This window comes from Ambystoma mexicanum, chromosome 12 (assembly GCF_040938575.1).
Source record: "Ambystoma mexicanum isolate Mex_15411 chromosome 12, UKY_AmexF1_1, whole genome shotgun sequence".
NCBI lineage: Eukaryota > Metazoa > Chordata > Amphibia > Caudata > Ambystomatidae > Ambystoma > Ambystoma mexicanum.
In genome coordinates, this window is record NC_090936.1 from 84,042,625 (window position 1) to 84,065,531 (window position 22,907).

The 22,907-nt window shown below is 46.6% G+C and overlaps 1 protein-coding gene across 1 annotated transcript in view; it reads right to left on the bottom strand.

Annotated features, from left to right (window-relative positions):
• Positions 1-22,907, bottom strand: part of CCDC146 (coiled-coil domain containing 146) — a 1,748,551-nt gene that overhangs the window by 62,587 nt on the left and 1,663,057 nt on the right. The window contains exon 20 of the mRNA XM_069628051.1: positions 8,757-9,005. Within this exon, the coding sequence (XP_069484152.1) occupies positions 8,757-9,005 (249 nt within the window). The remainder of the gene's footprint in view (positions 1-8,756; positions 9,006-22,907) is intronic.

A 22,907-nucleotide genomic window follows, 5' to 3' on the forward strand; every position in this document is an offset into this window, starting at 1 on the left:
ACCCTTCAATCTTATCCATTTGGGAACATAAGTGATGCACAGTTTTTTTACATCCTTCAATTCCAAGTGGGTTCAATCATGGCCCTTATCCAGTAAGTCAAGTATTTTTATCATAACTGGGAAGGTACATGGAGATCGTGAAGACCTCTCCATGGAATCAATCGGACCCTCTGACAGTTCATTTTGAGTCGGCTTAATGAACACCTCCATAGGGTCCGGGGAATATGATAGACGCGGTGGCTGTAGTTCATAGTTAGATTCATGAAGGCTGTCCCTATTAGGGTTATTTACGAAACTTTGCTCACCCATAGTATGTTGGTTTACCCGTTGATTCGTTTTCAGGGGTCCATAGGCGAGAGGAGTTAACATACCAATAGCACAGGAGACCTGTGCATCAAGGGCAGCCATATTTCCTATGATCGAGTCATGTTGATTCAGTTTCCCATGTGAAGGAGAAAGTGCAGAAAGTGAATTTTCAGTAGCATGTACCATAACCACACGCGGTGGAAGTCTAAGCACAACCGTCTGCTCATCCAATGTACCTGAACTCATTGTTTCTGGAACATAAGGTTCAATGTAAGAGGTGCGGCCATGGCAAACCTGCGAATCAATACTCAAAGATGTAAATGAAAGAGTAGCAAGTTCATTGGCTTTACTCCGTAAACCGCCTGCCATTGTTACACGTGCCGCAGTAATTTAAAGAAATGTGCAGAGAGTAAGAACTCGCAGCTCTTAATTTGATGTATGTTGAATAAAGTTTATCTCAATGCAGTAATAATGGAAGCAACATATATCCAAGTTTAAAGTGAGCACGTTGGAAAAAGAACTCAAACAGACTCACCAATCTAGAGTCAGTTGAAGGACCAGGTACTCTCCTCCAGCAAGTACCAAAAAACCAATTCCAGTTAATAACTAAACTACAGAAACACTGAAGCAGCGAACAGCAAACAGCGCTACTTTGAGCGCGTACTTCGATGCGCACGCAGATGCGCGCAGGAGTCTGTAAAAGTAGGCTTCTGGGAAAGGGGGTGGAGCCACCTAAATAAATACAAATATGTACTATATTAGTATCTTAGAAGATTATATGTGACATATTTAGAAGCATATATAATGTCCTTTGTATTCTTGATGGGAAAATACCATAAAGGTCCAGTAGAAAAGAGTGATGGAAGTCGTAGTCCTTGTGCAGCAGCAATTCCCAACAGCAAACAGTGCTACTTTGAGCGCGTACTTCGATGCACATGGGAGTCTGTAAAAGTAGGCCTCTGGGAAAGGGGGCGGAGCCACCTAAATAAATACAAATATATACTATATTAGTATTTTAGAAGATTATATGTGACATATTTAGAAGCATATATAATGTCCTTTGTATTCTTGATGGGAAAATACCATAAAGGTCCAGTAGAAAAAAGTGATGGAAGTCGTAGTCCTTGTGCAGCAGCGATTCCCAACAGCAAACAGCGCTACTTTGAGCACGTACTTCGATGCGCGTGCGCAGATGCGCACGGGAGTCTGTAAAAGTAGGCTTCTGGGAAAGGGGGCGGAGCCACCATAAAGGTCCAGTTGTTACACCATCCACTGGTCACCTTACGCACACGAATACCCATGCAGTCACTAAGCCCTCCATCTCAGGTCCTGTCCTGTCTTCCTCTTCTGATCTCATTTCCTCACTCCCTCAAGCAGCACGGCAGCGGCGCACACAAGGGCATTTAACGCGCTATGGTCATATTCACCCATTGCAACATTGGCAGCTGCCCTGGCGTCTTGGAGACAGTCGACGGAGACGCTGGCTTTTTCCTTTGCTTCGTCACGCCCTCAGGAAGACCCGGCAGCGGCGTTTTGGAAACTTGGGTCATGTGACAAAGAAACGTGCTACATCATCGGTCACGTGATGGGTCATGTGACACTCCTAGGCCCCTTTAAAACCGGAGAGGGAACGCTCATTCAGTGCTTCACAGCTGACCCAATCAGGCACTGTTCCGTGTCTTCCTGCCTCCGCATCTTGAACTTGGACTATGGACTGTTCTTCTTGGATTCCTCTGTCAAGCCCTTGGATATTGTTTTGCTGTGCTGTTTCAGGACCTTTGAACTGTATTCTTGGATTCCTTTGGATTACCCCCTGGTTACGACGAACTTGGCTGGCTTTTGACCTTGGAACTCTTAACGGACTGTTTTCGGATTTTCCTCTTCTGTTACCTTTTGGAGTACCCTCTCCATACAGGTTTTGCAGTGCCTATTCCTACAACAATCTACACCTCAATGCTGCCGTTTGCTAGCCACACCTCCATTTTCATCTTTGTTCTTCCTGTCCCCAGACCCTTGGTAAGCCCCTTGATATTTGTTACCTCGCTATTCAGTATATTGTTTGCCATTGTACTGACCCATTGCTTGCTTTACAGCGGTCGAGGGGTCACCGGTGTTCCCGGTTCCTGGCGTTCTTCGGCACTCAAAAAACCTGTGGTCTCAAGAATTGCTCAGGAAGTTATGTGTATCTTTCTGAGTGGAACTTGTGGACAGAGGCCCCATAATCTTCACGACTATCAAGTCATAACACCAGTGATGGAAGTCGTAGTCCTTGTGCAGCAGCGATTCCCAACAGCAAACAGCGCTACTTTGAGCGCGTACTTCGATGCGCGGGCGCAGATGCGCACGGGAGTCTGTAAAAGTAGGCTTCTGGGAAAGGGGGCGGAGCCACCATAAAGGTCCAGTAGAAAAGAGTGATGGAAGTCGTAGTCCTTGTGCAATGATCAAGAGCATTTGGGGATTGTAGATGCTTCCAAGAAAGAAGGTCTAGGCAACCAGACCAATCGTCTAGTACTCCTAGGCGAAAGCAGTTGAGAACTAACCCTAACAGGTTACTCGCCCCCATCCTCTGCATCCACCTCAGACCCAAAGAAACACCACTATTTTCATACGGATCTACGAATCTCCTGTAGCTCTGCACAAAGATCAGTGGTTTTGTAGACCTCTGGTTGATTTCAGTGGTTTCCAAAGTCTTCACGTGCCCTTTCCTCTACCAGCATCAAAACCGCTCATTCAGATAGGATCTCCAACACATACCTCCAAATACAAACATGGCATCCCCATTGGCAATGCCTCAGATTTTCTGTCACGGGGAAACAATTCCAATACAGAATTCTCCTGTTTGGTCTAAATTCAGCACCAAGAGTCTTCACAAAAATAATGAATGCAAGCACGTCTATCCGGATCTCCACGATTGGCTTATCAGGAAGGAGTCTCCCCAAGAAGCAACACAGACCCTATAAGTCGTAATCAACCTACTTTTTGATCTGGGATACTTGATCACTACCAAGAAATCACTATTTACGGCTACCCAGAGGCTTACCATCATAGGTTTCCAATGGGACAGAGTGCAAGCCAGAATATTTCCCACTATGGAGAGGCGAAAGGATATTTTGGCAGTGAAGCATTTCTTGTCGAAGGAGTGCACAACAGTGTGCTGGTATCAACACTTGATGGGCCTCCTTGCTACTTGCAACCCGTCAGTACAACTAGCAAGACTCAAAATGAGGAGGATACAACTTCACTTAGCAGCATCATTGGATCAGGAGGCAGGATCCCAATTGGACAGAATAACGATACCTGTAATGCTCAAGGAGGATCTCCAATGGTGTGAGACGGACTACAACCTGTTGAGCGGGCTCCATTTCACCCTCTGCCACATGCAGCTATATTAACACCAGATTATTCTCTAGAGGGATGAGGTGCAACATTAGGATCTCACTCTACACACAGGCAGTTGCCTTCCAATGACAGAGAGAGACATATAAACTATCTAGAGTTGAAAGCAATATTACTAGCGTTGAAGTCCTTCATTCTGCCGAGAACAAGGTGGTGCCAATTCTACCGGACAGTAGCACCTCAATGTTTTATGTAAACAAACCGGGTCGGACCAAATACCCAATCCTATGAAACCTAGCCCTCCAATTGTGGGAATGGTCAATTGAACAGGGCATATTGCAGCTCATTTGCCAGGTCAGACAATATGGAAGCTAACAAGCTCAACAGACTCAGAGTGAGCTCCTACAAACATTCCTCAGGAGTTGGTCTTAATATGGGATTGCCCAGAGATAGACGAGCAGCAATGCCAAGGGGAGAATTCGAAAGGAGATGCTTGTCAGAGATGATCTGTTATGCATTCCCTCTGACCCCTCTCATGCAGAGGGTCCTCAACAAGTTCAGAGCAGCCAGGAACTGCAAATTCATTGCAAAAGCCCCTCTATTGCCATCCAGGGCTTAGTACTCAGACCTCACAAAGATGGCCTACCAAGGACCACTCAAGCTGGAAGTATTCACTTGGATGTTGTCTCAACAAGGAGGTTCAGTGCTTCAGCCGAACCCACAATTGATGGCCCTAGCAGCCTTGTGCCTGGAAAACTAACGTTAGCCAATCTCAAGCTCTCAGAAGACAAGTTGGACATAATTCAGGGAGCTAGGAAGTACTCAACTAGGCCCCAAAACAAGAGCAAGTGGATGAGGTTTTGTCACTGGTCACAGAATAATGCCATTGTCCCCCTGAATTTTCGCTTATTTCAGCTCGTTCAGGAGTACAGGTAAACATGTGCAGGATTTATCTAGCAGCCATAGAGGGGTTTAGGAATTCAGATCAGATAATTTTTTTCTTCAGCACATCCTATTGCCAAAAGGCATCTGGAAGGGCTAACAAGTGTATTTCTCCCAGTCAGGAGGCCTCGGCCCTCCTGGGATCTCAATATTGCTTTAGCAGCAATAGCTCATAAACCATTTGAGCCTATGGTCTCAATAGACATTAAATGTGTAGCACTAAAGTCAGTTCTGTTATTGGCACTAACATCAGCAAGAAGAGTTAGTGAAATTATAGAGCTTGCAGCATCTGAGCCGCATACAACTTTCACAAGGACAAAGTGATTTCACGCACACACCCAACCTTTTTACCGAGGGTTGAATCTGAATTTCACATCAACCAAGAAATGGTATTGCCCACGTTCTTTCCTAACCCACAATCTCAAGTTGACAAAAGTTTTACACTATTTAGATTTTGGATTAGCTATAAAATTCTTTTTAAGCAGGTCCAAGTTATTCAGAAGCTCTGAGGCTGTCTTTGTAACCTTCGGCGGGACTTCGCCAGGCAAGCAAGCCTCTAAGGCATTGATTGCTAGATGGATGGTGTCATGTATAGCAGAAGCCGACACAGTGCAGGGGAACACACCTACTGAAGGGTATTCTAGCACATTTTTTAAGCGCAAAAGCAGCTGCAGTTGCATTTCAGCATCACATGTCATGGGATTTCCTCAGCAAAGCTGCCACCAGGGCAACACCATCGGCTTTCTGTCATCTGAATATTAGCTGACGCAAAGATGCTGTCTTTAGCTAGGCAGTACTAAAAAATGTGTTCACTTAAAACTACTCAATACATCACCTCCCTTAAGTTTCTGTTGGTTTGGAATCGCGCATGCAGTATGGTTGAAAGGGGACAGGACATAAGAATAAGAAAGGTTGCTCACTGTAGTGACTACTGTACTGCTAGTTTTTGAGGACTGCACTGTGATACCAGAGGGTGGGGGCCAGAGTGCACAGTCACGCCTATTTGGGCACCTTCCTGTGCATACATTATTCATTTTAAAGGGAAAGTGCTTATTTTGCAATGCAAAAGGCTCCGGTTTCATCCCAATGCAGGGGTGACCATACAGTACGGAGGAAAGGGAACTATGGACTAGGACAGTGGGTCTTCAAACTGGGGAGCTGCCCAAAGCCACCGAATTTTGCAAATCGGTTCTAGAACAGGTCAAAGCGATCACAGGCCTCACAATCCCATGGGACCCAGGAATTGTCCTACTGGGAGCAAGGGGTGAAGGCCAATTTCCCTTGACAGGCCGAAGAGCAGACCTATGCGCTCATTTACTAACAGCGGCAAAAATGTCAATGGCCAGGCTCTGAAAAAACCCAGAAGGGCCTGCAATCCAGATGTGGTGTTCGAAGTGTTGGGACATAATAGTGGCCTAGAAAATTACAGCCCTTCGGTTTGGGAACAGAGACAAATTCTTCCAAATCTGGGCCCCCTTCCTGGACTACACACACCAATACCAAGGGCTGGCTAGAAAACCTCCTACCCTCTGATGGATGGACAAGCAAGACTAGAGATGATGCCGGAAGAACAAGGCACAACCCAGGACCAACCTAGCCCTATGGGAATCGCACAAGAAGAAGGCCCCGGACGATTCGATTGCCCGCATCCTCCCCCCTGAGAGAGCCAATACTGGCGATCAAAGAATCATGGCCGCAGAGACACATCTCCTTCCCAATCCACAGTCGAACTGGAAACGCTAGCCTCATTCTCCTTCCCTACGACCCTGCCTCGCCCTCCCCCCGGCCCCGCCCTGCGTCCTTAGTAAGACTTTAAGACTCATTGTTTTTGTTATCTGTCTCTTCTGTTACCAAACAACCAAGTGTTGAATAATGCTCACGCTATATAATGCCATGTTGTAATCTTGTTTGTACAAAACCAATAAAAATAAGTTTAGAAAAAAATAAAAAAACTGGGGAGCTGGCCCGTCTAGGGAGTCCCTAAGGATGTCCAGGAGGGGCCAGACTCTTTAAAGGGGATTAGGATGACTGTGTTTAATATAAAAAAGGATTGAGACTACTTTTAATAGAAAATATAGCAGTAGACAATCTGCTTACATTTTGAAGAGCCTGGGCCCCCCCTGGACATTCTTTGGGTCTCCTAGAGTGACCAACCCCTAGATGGAGGTGGAGGGGGCATAGAAAAAACAATTTTACTCAAGAGGGGGCCCGATATGAAAAAGTTTGAATACCACTGGACTAGGAGTACAGTAGTCACTGCAGTGAGTAACTGTTTCTTTTTTCAATAAGACTAGTGTGGGACGTGTTGGTTCATATGTGCATTTAGGAAACTATTTCCACATCAGACATAATGAAGATATTTTGGGAAATTCTTAGCCAACAAAATGGTAATGAAAATATCCCTCCTTTCGAATGTGGCTTTCTGCTATGGAGGATACAGTATGAAAGGCATTACTGAAGCATATAATGGTTGTCGGGTCCCTCCTCCTTACTATATGCAATGGTTGCAGGAATTGAACATCCCAGAAAGTGCTTTGATATATTGGAGGGAAAATATGAGATTGCCCACAGGTGAGTCAGTTACGAGCAATAGACTGGAACATTTACGTATATTTATGTAAAGTTTAATTTCTCTAATCATCACTAAGGTATACAAAGATAGAATTCTCAATTCCGGAATTCCAAACACCCTGTGTGGGCTTTAATAATTACACTCATCCAATACTGATAAATACATATGGATTAAAAACAGAGAATGAGTCACTACATTTATAGACATTGAGTGGTGGATTTATTTGACGAGCAACTGGTCAGACAATTTAAAATGAAGTTTCAGGAACAAGCGCCTGATCACAGGACTATGGAATTTTAATTAGTAGAGCTGCATGTTGCCCAATGTTTATGTGGAAACTACCAAATAATGCCATTTCAAGATTGTATATGTTGTCCCAGTGACTGGCCCTGATTTTTATCAACTTCCATGTGTCGTTACGATGGGCCCTATATTGGGTATACCTTGTGAGGTGGGGTGACAGCAAGAAACCTGCAGACACCATTTACTACAATGGAAGAGGGTCCAGCCGCTCTATTTAGACAGATTTATGTACTGTCCCTCATTCATTAACACAGATGGTTTCTGGATACAATGGCTGTCTGGCTGCCAACTATCCCTAGTGATAGCCCTTTTAGTTTAGTTTAGTTTATTATTTATTTGTATAGCGCGACAGTCTGGATCGTTATTGAAGCTGCAATTAAGGATAAATGTGTTGCTAGTAATATTTAGTGATGAGGCTATTTCTTACCCTTTAGTAAATATTCTGGTATGATGTCTCAAATAATGTATGAGATAAGTGCTGCAGTTTTATCTTTTACCCATTAATATTTTTTAGGCTATGACGTAAATTGCTATTTCTGATTTTAGAACATATGACTTGAAAATAAATTATTATTTTTTTTTTAATTATTTTAAAATGTCTTTATTGGCATTTCTTAAGGTTACAACAACAGCATGTCTAAGTAGGCATGCTTTAGCATCAATCATTGTAAGAGAAATTAACAAAACAATAACATAAACCAACAAAACTATCTCCGGGTGGTTGATGAAGCAGTCCGGTAAGAGTGAGACCAGGATAGGGGAGAGTTGAAAATAAATTATGATATATGTATATTGTTTGATGTGTATGAAGTTTCAATTATAAACTATTTTCACACTTTTATAATAGAGAAAATAGTGAAACTTTAGATAGCCCATTCAATGGGTTAGCTCGTAATGCAAAGCCCCAGTTAGGCACAACAGCTAATATTTTGCATCTTGATCATTCAATTGATGCAGGAGATTGCAGAGGCTTGTCATCTCCTTTAGGAAAGGTGATCTGTTACTCTATGGGAGAGCTTCCTCTCTGTCTTTCAGGGTGAATGATCATCATAGCAGTAAGGTGGACAGCTGATATCAATTAAAGTGAAATTCTACATAGCTTACACAACTCATGTGAGAATGACATTGAATCTAGTTTTTCTGATTTTTGTGGGTGCCAACTTCGGGATAATGCCATGTCAATCTACTCAGAAGTGTGTATTCATCTGTACCACTTTCTTATAATATGCATTGAATAAGAACTGACAATGATATTCAGAAATATTTCGGCAATAAAGCAGTAGATAAAAGGACCTACTTTAGCTTTTACTATGGACTCCAGTTTGTGTCTTTTTTCATCACGTATGATTCGCATCCATTCATTCTCGGTGTCTTCACTTGGTGGCAGACCTTGCTCGATCCGCGAATAGCAGAGCTCTAGAAACTGTTCTTTATCCCTTATTTCCTGTTGAAGTTTCATGGTACTAGCTTGTTGCATAGATAACTCAGCAATATGAGACATCATCTTTCGGGTAGCTTCTTTAATTTTCTTCTGAAGCTCATTGACCTAAAATTAAATATTGTAATTCAAAATCTGCTATCCATTTGTTACATCGATAAGGAATAACTCACTGCTTCATTTCCACCAGCTTATTGATTAGCCAAACTCACATTGCTCTACTTAAATATTTTTTATATTTTAATTCATAAAAACATTATTTTACTAATACTGAAGATGTGGAGTAGATCAGTATGCACTTTAAGAGCACACGAAGGAGAGCACACACGTTTTACCAAAGGTTGTTGAACATGAATGCAATGGTGAATAAAGTACCTGCATACACTCTAGGGTGATAAACTGCCCAATTAACTTGACAATCATCTGGCAATCAGTACATACAATTAACACAAATTCTGTTAATGTAGGGAAGTGCTAATTTGCATGCATTGTGGTTTACCGCTGCAAATAAATACAGAGGATGTAGGAAAATTCTGTTTTTGTTAACTTTATTGCCACTATCAAAGTAACAGCAAGATTCATTTGCAAACTAAAATCTTTCTTCAAGCTCTGAATTTGTCTTCAGTACAGCTTAGCTCAACACATAGAATTCTCTTTGGGACTTAATGTCAGCTGTGATAATAAGGTTACCCATCTGTTATTTTATCCTGTCAGTTCATCACATGAGTGTTGGCACGATAGACCTCAAAGATTCAATCTTTTACACACATATTGGGCCCCAATGTGATTTTAGGAGTAGTCCTGTAGTATTTCCACAGAAATTCCACCAAACTCATTATCGCCGCTCGGTCCAGCTGATTTAGTGCCAGAGTTCGAGAGTTGCATGGCACTGTTAATCCCCATTTGTAAAGTTCCTAGGACTCAATTGGGGATTTGGCAGTTTTACTGTGGGCACCTTGCTAGAGGTAAAATGGGAGTAATGGAATTGCCACCATTTTGCACTGCGCCGTCAAACTTGTAATGAGCCCCATTGTGTTTTCATACTGTCAGCTCATGAAATTTCATAGAATGTCAAGAAACAAAAGCAATGCATGTTTTCAAATCATCACATTACAATATAAAACGCTTCAAGGTTTCAGTTCAAACAATACAAAAACACTTTGCACTTTCATAGTATTTAAAAGGCTTGGTCATTTCTTAGGTTCCAACTTTACAGGATTCAGGATTCAAAGTAAACCACACTCTCAGTCTAGATATCTTGGCTGCATTTATCAACATCTGCTACAAAATCCTCCTACAAAGATTTGTGGATTGGACTATAAGAAACAGCATTGTGCTGGATGATGTTACTCTCAAACCGCATGGGGACCAATTACATGCCTGCCATAATCACTCCTCTGCAATCTACATGTCCCCACTCTTCGAATTCAGCAGCAAATTGGGTCTCACATGCTACAAATATAAAGACAATACTCAAAACTGTCTACAAAAGTATGAAAGTCTTAGCTGAAAATCAACAGAACCTTGGCTATTGTCTCTCACGGATTGACACATGGATGATGACCAATTAATCACAATTCAACTCAACTACCAAAGTTATGATCTGCAGCTCCGCAACAACACAGCATACAAACATTCCTTGGCCAGAAGAAATAGGATCCTGCTCCCATACGACCGTGACATTAAAAAACTGCCTTTCTCATGGACAACTCTCTCTCCCTTGAATCCCAGGTTTAAGCTATTGTAAGAAGATGCTTCATTCAACTATGATCCAGCTGACATCATGCAAAACCTGATATTCCCAAATAGAACCCTGTCTTTCTCCTCATACCCTCAAGATTTAGTTATGCTAGCAACCTCCCCTAGGCCTCACTGGATACATGTTAAATTGTGTACAAAAAGTGTAAAACTCTGCCTAATGCCCAAGACAGGTCAGACAAAATCTCTGGACACTCCACTGGCTCCATGGCAAATACAGAATCCTGTTCAAAATACTGTATTGCCCACCATGCCTTTCAAAGCAATTGTACGTATTCAATACATGGCAGGCAGTAAGCTTCTTTCAACGGATTCCTTTTCTCCCAGAGATTCTTCATCTTGATAGATATCCTCATCCAGCTATGCTGCTCGGAATTTTTTTAGACGGGGGGCATAGTGGACCTCGACTCCGCCATCGATCTGTCTTACTCAGTGCTCGATTGTCAGTACCAGAAGTGACGTCAGGCGTCGTATATATAGCACGTCACTACCCCCCATGCTTCAGTTCCTTTTTTCCGCGCGCTTGCACATTACATCAGGAACACAACCTAGAGTTTTACTGTTTGTCATCATTTGTTTTGTTTTCGTCAGAAGGAACAAGTTACTTACCTGTAACTGTTGTTCTCCAGCATGGGTCTGGCATGGATTCACATGCTCATGAATATTCCCCGTCGTCAGGCTGGGAATCCTCGGTAAAGAAAAAACTCAGTATCAGTTTTGTTTCTGATCTGACTTGCGTAGGAGTAACCAATCACTGATTTCTGCGTCATACTGACCACAGCCAATGACTGCCCTCTCCCTAAGCCCCGCCTCTGGCAGCCATCCTCAGATTTGGTAGCACGTGAAGTGGCAGTATGACCAAGTGAAGAGCCGCAGAGGGGTAGGAGGGAAGGTTCGCATGTGAATCCATGCCAGACCCACGCTGGAGAACAACAGTTACAGGTAAGTAACTTGTTCCTTCTCCAGCATGGGGTCTGGCATGGATTCACATGCTCATGAATAAGAGAATACATAGCAGTACACACATGCACAACCACGGGAGGTTGCAACAGGCTCAACATTAAGCAATACAACAACTCAACATTAAGCGTCTCTTACCTCCTCACCAGGCTCACCTTATGCGAACAGGTTGCGCAGCACTGCTTGACCGACCCTGGACTCCTCCCTGGAATCCCAGTCGACGCAGTAGAATTTCATGAAGGTGTGCGTCGACCTCCACGTAGCAGCCCTGCAGATGTCCAGCAGGGGCACACCAGATAGGAACGCCGTGGTAGCTGCGATCGCTCTGGTGGAATGGGCTCTCGGACGGCCGGGCAGCGGTCGGTTTGCCAACCGATGACAGTACATTATACAGCCGGAGAGCCATCTGGAAATGGAAGCGTTTGAGAGAGCCTTCCCCTGATTGACAGGTCCAAAGTTCACAAAAAGTTGTGACATCTTCCGAAAGCTCTTTGTGCGGTCCACGTAGAACTTCAGCGCTCTAGCCACATCCAGCGAGTGCAAAGTCCTTTCAGCCGGCGACGAAGGCGACGGGAAGAAAACAGGCAACATCAAGGGTTTGTTGAGGTGGAAGTCCGACGGCACCTTGGGCATGAAGGAGGGGTGCGTCCTGAGCACTACCCTCGTGTCGTGAAAAGTCAAGTACGGGGGCTTGCAGGAAAGGGCCTGGATCTCTCCCACTCGTCGTGCGGAGGTGATGGCCACAAGGAACGCTGTTTTCCACGACAAGAACTTCAAATAAGCTGAGTGCAGAGACTCGAACGGAGGTCGCATGAGCTTGGTCAGCACCACGTTGAGCTCCCACGCCGAAGCCGGCGCCTTCACCGGCGGGAACGATCTGAACAGTCCCTTCATGAACTCCTTCACCAGACGATGAGACCACAAGGACGTCCGTCCCGTGGTTCTGGTGTATCGGGAGATTGCAGCAAGATGAATCTTGATGGAAGCGTGTGCTAGTCCAGCCTTGGAGCCCCCCCCCCCCAAAGGCCCACGACCCCGTGGGCAGGACGGGTGATCCCCTGTGGAAGCGAGCCACCAACCGAGGAGCGTCAAGATCCAAAGCAGAAACCCAAGAACGCTCCTCCGGTCCATAACCCTTCCAATCCACTAAATACTGGAGCCTACCCCTAAACCAACGGGAACCCAAAATGGCTGACACTTCAAAAACATCAGGAGAGGCCAGGGACACCGAGGCAACAGGGGCCCGGAGGCGGGAAGAATCAGGACAAGGCTTGAGGAGAGAGACATGAAATACAGGATGGATACGCCAAGAACTTGGGAGAACTAGACGAAAAGCCACTGGATTCACAACCTGAGAGATCACATACAGGCCAACGAAACGAGGTAGAAGTTTCCGGCAACCCACTAGGCGAAGGTGACGTGAAGACAACCACACCCTAGAACCCACCACCAGGGGAGGAGCAGCCAGGCGCTTGCCGTCAACACGAGCCTTCATAGAAGCCTTTGCTTCAGTAAGATGGACCACAGTACTAGCATGAACAGCAGACAGATCCCTAAGACGAGCCGTGGCCGCAGGATTCGAAGAAACAGAAGCATCAGGGACAGGCAAGACCTTGGGGTGTTGGCCGTAGAGGGCGTAGAAAGGAGAAAAACCTGTAGCAGAATGAGCCGCGTTATTGTATGCGAACTCAGCAAGCCGTAAAGCGCTCAACCAGGAGGTCTGTTGCTGTAATATAAGACACCAAAGATACTGCTCCATAGATTGATTCGTCCTTTCGGTCTGTCCATCAGTCTCAGGATGATAGGCCGAAGAATACCTGGTATCGATGCCAAATAATTTAGTCAATGACCTCCAAAAACGAGAGGTGAATTGTGACCCTCGATCGGATACAATGACCGAAGGGAGTCCAAATAACACGAACACATGTTCAAAAAACAAGTCTGCCAAGACTGGGGCCGAAGGAATACCCTTACAAGGAACAAAACGAGCCATTTTTGTGAACGTGTCCACCACCACCCAGATGGTGTCAAAACCTCGTACCTTGGGGAGATCGGTTACAAAATCCATTGTCAGTGTTTGCCAAGGTCTTGGAGGTACCGGAAGCGGAAGCAGCAGCCCAACCGGTCGTCCTCTTCGATGTTTAGCCTGAGCACAAACAGCGCATGAATTGACAAAGCATTCCACATCGCGCTTCATAGAGGGCCACCAACACCAGCGCTTTAGGGGATCCAAAGTGCGCTCTTGACCGGGATGGGCATTGAAGGGAGCATCATGAGACCACTCAAGGGCCAAGTTACGAGTGTCAGGTGTGGGAAGAAACAGACGTTCATGCACGAAAGGCAAACCCTCAGAATAAACGGGGTCCCAATCCCGCAGTTGGTCGGAATGATTGCTAGTCCAAGCTCGTACAGAATCTAACAATGACAAAGAGGGAGTGCAGAGACAAATCACATGACTCTTTCCGAGAACAGTGTCAGGGAAGGTTGGCAACTCGACCCCACCCGGGGAACGTGACAAGGCGTCTGCTTTTCCATGTGAGTTTCCAGGACGATGCATAATATGGAAATCAAAAGCGGAAAAGAAAAGATGCCACCGGACCTGTCTGCTATTGATGCACTTCAATGAGGCCAGATCCTGTAGATTTCGATGATCTGAGTATACAGTCATTGGATGCTTAGTCCCCAGAAGATGATGGCGCCAGACACGAAAGGCGTCCATGACAGCCAGGAGTTCCTTCTCCATTACGGTATAATGGGTCTCAGTATTGGAGAACTTACGGGAGTGGTATGCCACCGGGTGTAACTTGCCTGTTGTAGGACATGTCTGAGACAATACCGCACCAAGAGCAAAAGAAGAGGCATCCGCCTCAACTATGAACGGAAGATCGGGATTGGGGTGCTGGAGCACCGGTGCGGTAGTGAAAGCGGTTTTCAAAGCCTCAAAAGATTCATGATGTTCCCTCTGCCATCGATAGGGTACCTGAGGGCTGGTCAGGGCCGTGAGTGGGGCAACAATTGTGGAAAAGGAGGAAATAAAACGTCTGTAAAAGTTGGCGAAGCCCAAAAAGGCCTGCAATGACTTGAGTGTTTGAGGAACTGGCCAATCTAGGACTGCTTTAACCTTGGATTCGTTCATGGATAATGCCCCAGGGGTAATGTGGAAGCCCAGAAACTCAACAGACGTTTTATGGAACTGACATTTCTCGGGTTTGGCAAATAGGGAATGTTCCCTCAGACGGGATAATACTTCCCGGACATGCTTTACATGGTCATCAAGATTCCGTGAAAAGATCAAGATGTCGTCCAAATAAACAACCATGTATACGTCCAGAATGTCCCTGAATATGTCATTCATAAAACGCTGGAATGTTGCCGGGGCGTTGCAAAGACCGAAGGGCATGACTAGATATTCATACAAGCCGTAACGGGTACAAAAGGCAGTTTTCCACTCATCGCCTTCGTGAACGCGCACTAGATTGTATGCGCCACGAAGATCCAGCTTGGTGAAAACAGAAGCATGGGATAAGTGGTCCAGAAGAGGTGTGATTAACGGAATTGGATATCTATCCTTTTTCGTGATAGCGTTAAGACGCCGATAATCCACACAAGAACGTAAGTCCCCCTATTTCTTAGGTACAAAAAATATAGGGCTTGCAGCTGGTGAAGTAGAGGGGCGGATATGTCCTAATCGTAGGGCGTTCTGTACATACTGTTTCAATGTTTGTTCTTCCGAGGGAGACAAGGAATAAATCCTGCCCGATGGAATGGTGGAATTAGGGATTAATTCAATTGGGCAGTCATATGGTCTGTGTGGAGGAAGTACCTCGGAAGAACCGCGATCGAAAACTGATTTGAATGCTTTATACTCAGATGGAATCCCTGACACCACCCACCCCAACGGTATGGGAATTCACAACCTCTGATCCATCATCATTCAACGTGAGTTGAGCTAGGGCTCCCAAGGCCCGAGAAGGAGTATCGGTTGCTTGATGGGTTGGGAGACAATAGTTCTGACAAATCTCAGACTCGAAGAGCACCGTGCCTGATTGCCAATTAATTAGAGGATTGTGTTCACGTAACCATGGTACTCCTAATATGATACCGAATTGAGATGTGGTAATCAAATCAAAACTTAACGTCTCAGTGTGAATGTCTTGTATGGTCAACAATAGAGGTGCAGTTTGGTGTCTAACAGGACCAGAGACTAGTGCAGTGCCATCTACGGCCTGAACAGGTTCAGGTCGGGTTTTTACCACTAAAGGTAGATTGAGGGAATGGGCTAACGCAATGTCTATGTAGTTCCCAGTGGCACCTGAGTCAATGATGATCGTGACTGCATGAGAAATACCTGTAGAGGGACAAAGAGTGGCCTGTACAAAGATGGGCTGGACAAGAGGGGTACCTGGAGATGAAGACTGAACACTCGACCTGGTCGCCGGATCTAAGGTCGAGCTGTCTGAAAAACCTGACTCTTCCTGGGACGTCGAGGACATTCCTGCACATAATGTCCCATGGTGCCACAATAAAAGCATGCATTATCCACCCTTCTACGTTCTCTCTCAGATGTTGTAATAGGGCTACGTAAACCTCCTACTTGCATAGGTTCTTCAGTACTGGAAGCAGGGGTACTGACAACTGTAGGGTGGGAAGAAACCCCCAACTCAGCTCTGCGCTCTGATCGCCGTGCATCCACCTGCAGGGCAAGATCCACTAGTTCCTGATACTGTGTGGGCATGGAAGGAATCAATGCTAAGGCATCTTTCATTGCGTTATTCAACCCCCTATAAAATATAACTGCCCGCTTGCTTTCTGGCCATGATGTCTCGGCAACCAATTGATTGAACCGGGTGATGTAATCTATCAAAGTCCCTCTGCCCTGGGTTAGTTCTAACAACTCCAAATCCCTAGACTGTGCCTTGTGTCTGGGATCAAAGACTCGAGACATTTCTAGAACTAACAAATCAAAATCATAAAGAACCAGACTATTGTTCTCCAATAAAGGGTTAGCCCAAGCGGCAGCTGTCCCGGCCAGATGGGAAAGGGCAAAAGCGGCTTTGGCGGTGGTATAAGGAAATGCCAGAGGTCTGCACAAGAAATGTAATTTGCACTGATTGATGAAAGTCCTGAATTTCTTAGGATCACCTTGATAACGTTCAGGAGCATCCAAAGGGGAAAGGGTTGGAATGGACCACCGGAGCTGGAGTTGGGGTACTTGCCAACGGAGGCGGTATGGTTGAAGTGCTAGCATCCCCGAATTCAGAGTCTGCAGGGAGAGAATACTGAACACTCTGTATAGAATCTAACCTCTGGTGAATCACAGTATTAGCGGCGGCCATATCTGCCCTTAATACTGTAATCGCCTGCACTAAAGCAGCTATGGGTTCTTCCGTGGACCCCTGCATTGTCTAACACGACTATATGGCTTCTCAGTCTGTTCTGACTTGAGTGTCGTGTAGACCGTTGAAACCTCTGTCCTCAAGTGACACACAGGGGAACTAAAAGAAACCCGCTGTGCGACCTTTGGGGCCACAGGTGGGAGATGTTACTTCCCGGATCCACGGAACCTCTCTGGAACACCAATGCTGCTGTCAAAAAGAGCGAGGTTAAGTACAAGGCAAGGGAGTAGTTTCTTACCTGTAACTCCATTTCTCCAGCATTGGTATCTTTCATGGATTCACATGCTTAGAATATTCCCCGTCGTCAGACTGGGAACCCTCGGTACACATATATATAGTCATTTCCTATAGGAAAAAACGTCTGACACTTGTGTGTCCTATCTACGTCCTCTCCGGGGCCGCCCACGCAAGCCCCGTTGGACGTAATGGTATAAAAGCCCCGCCCCCGCGGGTCCCGTCAGATTTCGGCCCCTCCAAAGTAGAAGGGGGGGAGCCTGCTTATGCACATATCTTGCACATTGCATTCCGGGGAGGCTGGCAGGCGCATGTGAATCCATGAAAGATACCAATGCTGGAGAAATGGAGTTACAGGTAAGAAACTACTCCCTTCTCCAGCATTGGATCTTTCATGGATTCACATGCTTAGAATAGATTGTATAGCAGTATCCTCGAAGAAAGGAGGAGAGAATGCAATGTAATGTACGTTTACGACAAAACCACTACCAGTCCACACATGTATATGTGTGTATAAGCAGCAACATATTTTCATAATTCATAATCCTATATATATATATATATATACATATATACATATACAAGCATATCTATATTCATGTACTTAAAAACCGACACATGAAGACAAAAACAAACATAGGCAAGGTAAGAGAGAACAGGTTCACCATACTTGGCTTACCTCATTGAAACAGGTGGTGCAGAACTGCCCTTCCCATCTGTATTTCATCCGCGTGCTGCCTTTCCAGGCAGTAATGGCGTGTAAATGTGTGTGGAACAGACCATGCCGCCGCCTGGCAGATGTCTGTCAGAGGAATTCCTGCCCATAGAGCCGCGGAGGAGGCTGTCGATCTCGTGGAATGGGCTCTAGGGCGTCCCTGTAGGGGTCTCCCAGCTTTGGAGTGACTAAAAGTAATTGCCGAAGAGACCCAACGAGCCAGGCCTTGCTTGGAGAATGCCTTTCCTCTCGCCGACGGACCGTAGGCAATGAACAACTGTCTGGTAGTTCTGATATCTTGCGTCCTTTGCAGGTAAAAATTTTTAACGCCCTTTTGACGACCAGAGTATAAAGGGCTTTTTCCGCCGTCGACGACGGGGACGCAACGAAAGTAGGGAGGACCAGGGTACAGTGCTTGTGATAGACTGTCGGTACTTTCGGGATGAAAGTAGGGTTGGTTGATAAAATTACTTTGTCCTTAAAGAACCTCATATATGGAGGATCTATGACTAATGCCTGTAATTCCGATATTCTCCTAGCCGATGTAATGGCAATTAAGAAAGCCAGTTTCCAAGATAGGAACTGCATGGATGAAGAGGACATTGGTTCAAACGGAGGTTTCATTAAGGCAGCCAACACCACATTTAAACTCCACGACGGTGGGAACCGTTTCGTAGGGGGGAAAGTTCTAAAGAGATCCCTCATGAAATGTTTCACCAGCCTCTCACTGAATAATGGTGAAGACTGTCTGCTCCTCGTAAACCTTGAAATGGCAGCCAAGTGCACTTTGATGGACGAAGAGGACAGGCCACTCTCCGCTAGGTGAAGAAGATACGGAAGAATTTGTTCAGGGGTTACTTCTAAAGGCTGAATTTCGTGCTGTGTTTGACACCACGTACAGAATCTTCGCCATTTGCATATGTATGATTTGTTCGTCGAAGGGGCCCTATCCGCCTGCAGAATCCTCCGGCAATCCGCCGAGACTGTCAAGCCGCCAAAGTCCGGAGCCATGCTGTTAAATTGAGGCTGTCCGGATTGTGGTGCCACACCGTTCCCTTGTCCCTGGACAGTAGGTTCGGCACTTTCTGGAGAGTTATAGGCTGTTCCAACGACAGATGTAGGAGGTCGGAAAACCATGGTTGTCTCGGCCAATACGGTGCCACCAGAATGACCCGGCATTTGTACCTAAGAATCCCCTGGATTGTCCCCCGTATAAGGGGGAACGGAGGGAAAGCGTACAGGAATTTGTCCGTCCAGGGAAACGAGAACGCTTCCCCCAGGGATCCTTCTTGGGGCCATCTGCACGCAAACTGTTCGCAATTCGTGTTTTCTTACGTTGCGAAGAGGTCGTTTGAGGGGGTCCCCCACCTTTCGAAGATTATTTTCAGCTGACCGGTGTCCAGCTCCCACTCGTGTAATTGAGCCATTGTCCTGCTCAGGGAATCCGCTTGCACGTTCTTCACACCCGGGAGATGGTAAGCCACTAAGGATATGTTGTGTTTCAACGCCCAGTGCCAGATCTTTTGAGCTTCCACCGAAAGGGTCCTGGATCTGGTGCCGCCTTGCTTTATCAAGTAAAACCTGGCTGTCGTGTTGTCTGTCAGCACTCTTACTTTTGATCCTTCGATATGTGGAAGGAATGATTTCAGGGCCCATCTCACTGCCCTCAGTTCCAGCATGTTGATGTGTAGGTGCGATTCGGTGGAAGACCATCTGCCCTGGGTTCGATGATCGTTCATGTGTGCTCCCCAGCCCGTCAGAGAGGAGTCCGTTATGATGGTCTTCTGAAATTCCGGCTCTTGTAGAGGAACCCCTCTGTCCAGGTTGTGAAAGCTTTTCCACCATTGGAGGGATCTGATGACACCCTCGTCGTCGACAGTTATCCTGTCTGACCACCGGCCCGTGGCCTGCTTCCATCTGTCCGACAGGAACTCCTGTAGAGGTCTCATGAACAATCAGCAGTTCGTTACTAGGTGGATGCACGAAACCATGGAACCCAGGATTGCCACATATTTTCTCACTGAAAATGTGCTCTGTAGGCGAAGTTGACTCGTCAGTTGTTCGATTTTCAATATTCTGTCTAGGGACGGTTTCACTATTCCCGAGCGGGTTTGGAATTGAGCTCCCCAGAACTTCAAGCTCCTTGAGGGCTTTAGCGAAGACTTTTCGAAGTTCACTGCGAACCCCAGTCGTTGCAGAAGTTGTAAGGTGGCTCGTACGCTGTCGTTGGTCGACGCTGGGGAGGATCCCCTCACCAGCCAGTCGTCGCGGTACGGGTATACATGATGCCCTCCCTTTCGAAGCCAGGCTGCCACAGGTGCCAAACATTTTGTAAACGTTCTTGGGGAGGACTTTAGACCAAATGGGAGCACTGCAAATTGGTAGTGTGTCTGACCTACCATGAACCTCAGAAACTTCCTGTGGTTGTAACACACCGGAATGTGGAAGTACGCGTCCTGTAGATCCAGTGACGCCAAAAAATCGTCCCCTTTGGACGGATCTGATCACCTCCTGCAATCGTCCCCTTTGGACGGATCTGATCACCTCTTGCAGTGTAAGCAATTTGAATTTTTGACTCAGTAGGGTCTTGTTGAGGTCTCGCAGGTCGAGAATAGGGAGCCATTTTCCTTTTGGCTTCTTTACCCCAAAATACCGTGAGTATACTCCTAGGCCTTTCTGTGATGCAGGAACTAATTTGATGGTGCCTTTCTGTAACATGAGTGTTACTTCCTGCCGCAAGATGTTTAGATGTGGCTGGGATAGGCGTATAGGTGGACATTTTGGAGGTTTGCATTTGAATAGTAGGGAATGTCCGTACCTCACAGTGTCCAAAACCCACTGATCTGTTGTGATGGATTCCCATTCCTCGACGCAGCTTGACACTCTTCCTCCCAGAACGGTACGCTTCCCGTCATTGCTGGTCTTTCTGTTTGCTCGTCGACGACGAATAAGTTGGTCGTCTCTTGGAAGATTGGAATTTTCTTCGCCGGCTTGAGGTCTGAGAGGAGCGTCTATATCCTAGGGAAGGATACGCTGATCTACCAAAGGATCGATCCCTGGTTGCTGAGAATCTTGAGTTCCCAGATGCTCCTCTAAAGGGACAAACGGAACGAAAGGGCTTACCACTCTGGAGAGAACCCAACGAGCGTGCTGTATCTGAGTCCTCGTCCACCTTTTCTCCGAAAAGAAGATCACCTTCGAAGGGCATGTCCAAAATTTTTTACTGTACTTCGGGTCTGAAGTTGGTGCATTTAAGCCAAGCCTGGCGTCTTAGTACAACTCCGTTATTTATTTGTTTAAAGCCCGAATCTGCCAGGTCCACCGCTATGTTAATAGCCTGATTCGATGCCTCCTCGCCTTCACGCACCAGGGACATCGCCGTTCTCCTACGTCCTTCCGGGAGGTGGTCCAGGATAGGTGCCAGTCCGTGCCACATCTCCCTATCATATCTGGCCATAATCGCCAGGGAGTTAGCTGCTTTCACCGTTGAGGCCCCCACAGAGAGAACCTTTTTTCCCAAAACGTCTTGGCGCCTCGCCTCATTATCTGGAGGGGTAGAGCATTTATGTTGGGCCTTTGCTTTTCTCGTCGCCGCCGACGACACCACTGAGTCCGGTGTAGGTTGAGCCGAAAGACACTTTGGTGTGGAGTCTGGTACCTTAAATTTCTTTTCAATGCAGCCTTTGACAGCCGGCTCACAAAATGGGTGACGCATAGTTTGGACACCTCCTGTACTGCCGGAGTAGTTGGAAACCCGATAGAACCGGTCGGGCGGTGTGAAGGGCCGGGCTCGTCGACGGGGGGGGGGCGTCGACGGTACAGGTGGAAGCCTTTCGTCCAGCGATTTGAGCAGCGAGTGCAAGGAGGACAGTACCTCCGTGGACAGGGTCGCCTGAGAACTTGGAGGCTGGGTAAACATCTGAGAGCAGGTTGCCCCTGATGGAAACCTGGGCCGTAGACCGAGGTCCTCTGGGCTCACAATTCTGAAGCCGTCGTCTTCTTTCGAGGCCCTTGACGGTGCCTGTTCCTGTAGCAACGTGTCAGGCAACCACATATCAAATACCTCCGGTCTCCAGGCCAGCACTTCCGTCGACGAGGGCATCGTCGCCGAGGTCGTCGCTGGGATGACGACGGGTGAAATCGACTGCGTCAGCGGCAGTGAAGAACCCGACTGGTTCGTCGACTTCGGGCCTGTAGGTGGTTTAGGCGTTCCCGCCTTCATAGCGCTCTCCCTGCGTTTATCCGAAACTCTACTCGTGGCTGATCTGTGTTGATCGCCCGAGGAGGTTTTAGGCCTCTCCTTTCCTTTCTTCGACGAAGATGACGAGGATGTCTTTCCTGCCGAGTCTTTGGACGAGTCCCTGGAAGAGTGACTTTGCGGAACGTCCTTTTCCGCAGGTCGCGATTTCTTGGCCAGGGGTTCCGTCGAAGTTGGGCGTCGAGGGGCTCCCGATGTTTTCGCAGAGGTCACGCTGCGCACAGAGCCCACCTCTGACTGAGGGTACGCTCCCGCACCGTCATTTAACCAGGATACCAGTCTACGATTTCGATCCTTCAGGGCTTTCTGGGAAAAACCTTTACATATTATCGCACTGGTCTGCCGAGTGATGAGGGTGAAGGCCATAAATACAGTCTAAATGGCCGACCCCCTCGTAAACCTTTTTCGGTCCGCACGTGGCACACGGGCGAAATAGAGGTTTTCCCGACATTCCGATAAAATTAACAAACTCACAGGAGTTCAACAATACGAAAATCTAGCAGTAGAGACTACGCGAGGAGATCCCACTATCTTTGGAGACGGTTGAAATCTGACGGGACCCGCGGGGGCGGGGCTTTTATACCATTACGTCCAACGGGGCTTGCGTGGGCGGCCCCGGAGAGGACGTAGACGTGGATAGGACACACAAGTGTCGGAAGTTTTTTCCTATAGGAAATGACTAGATATAT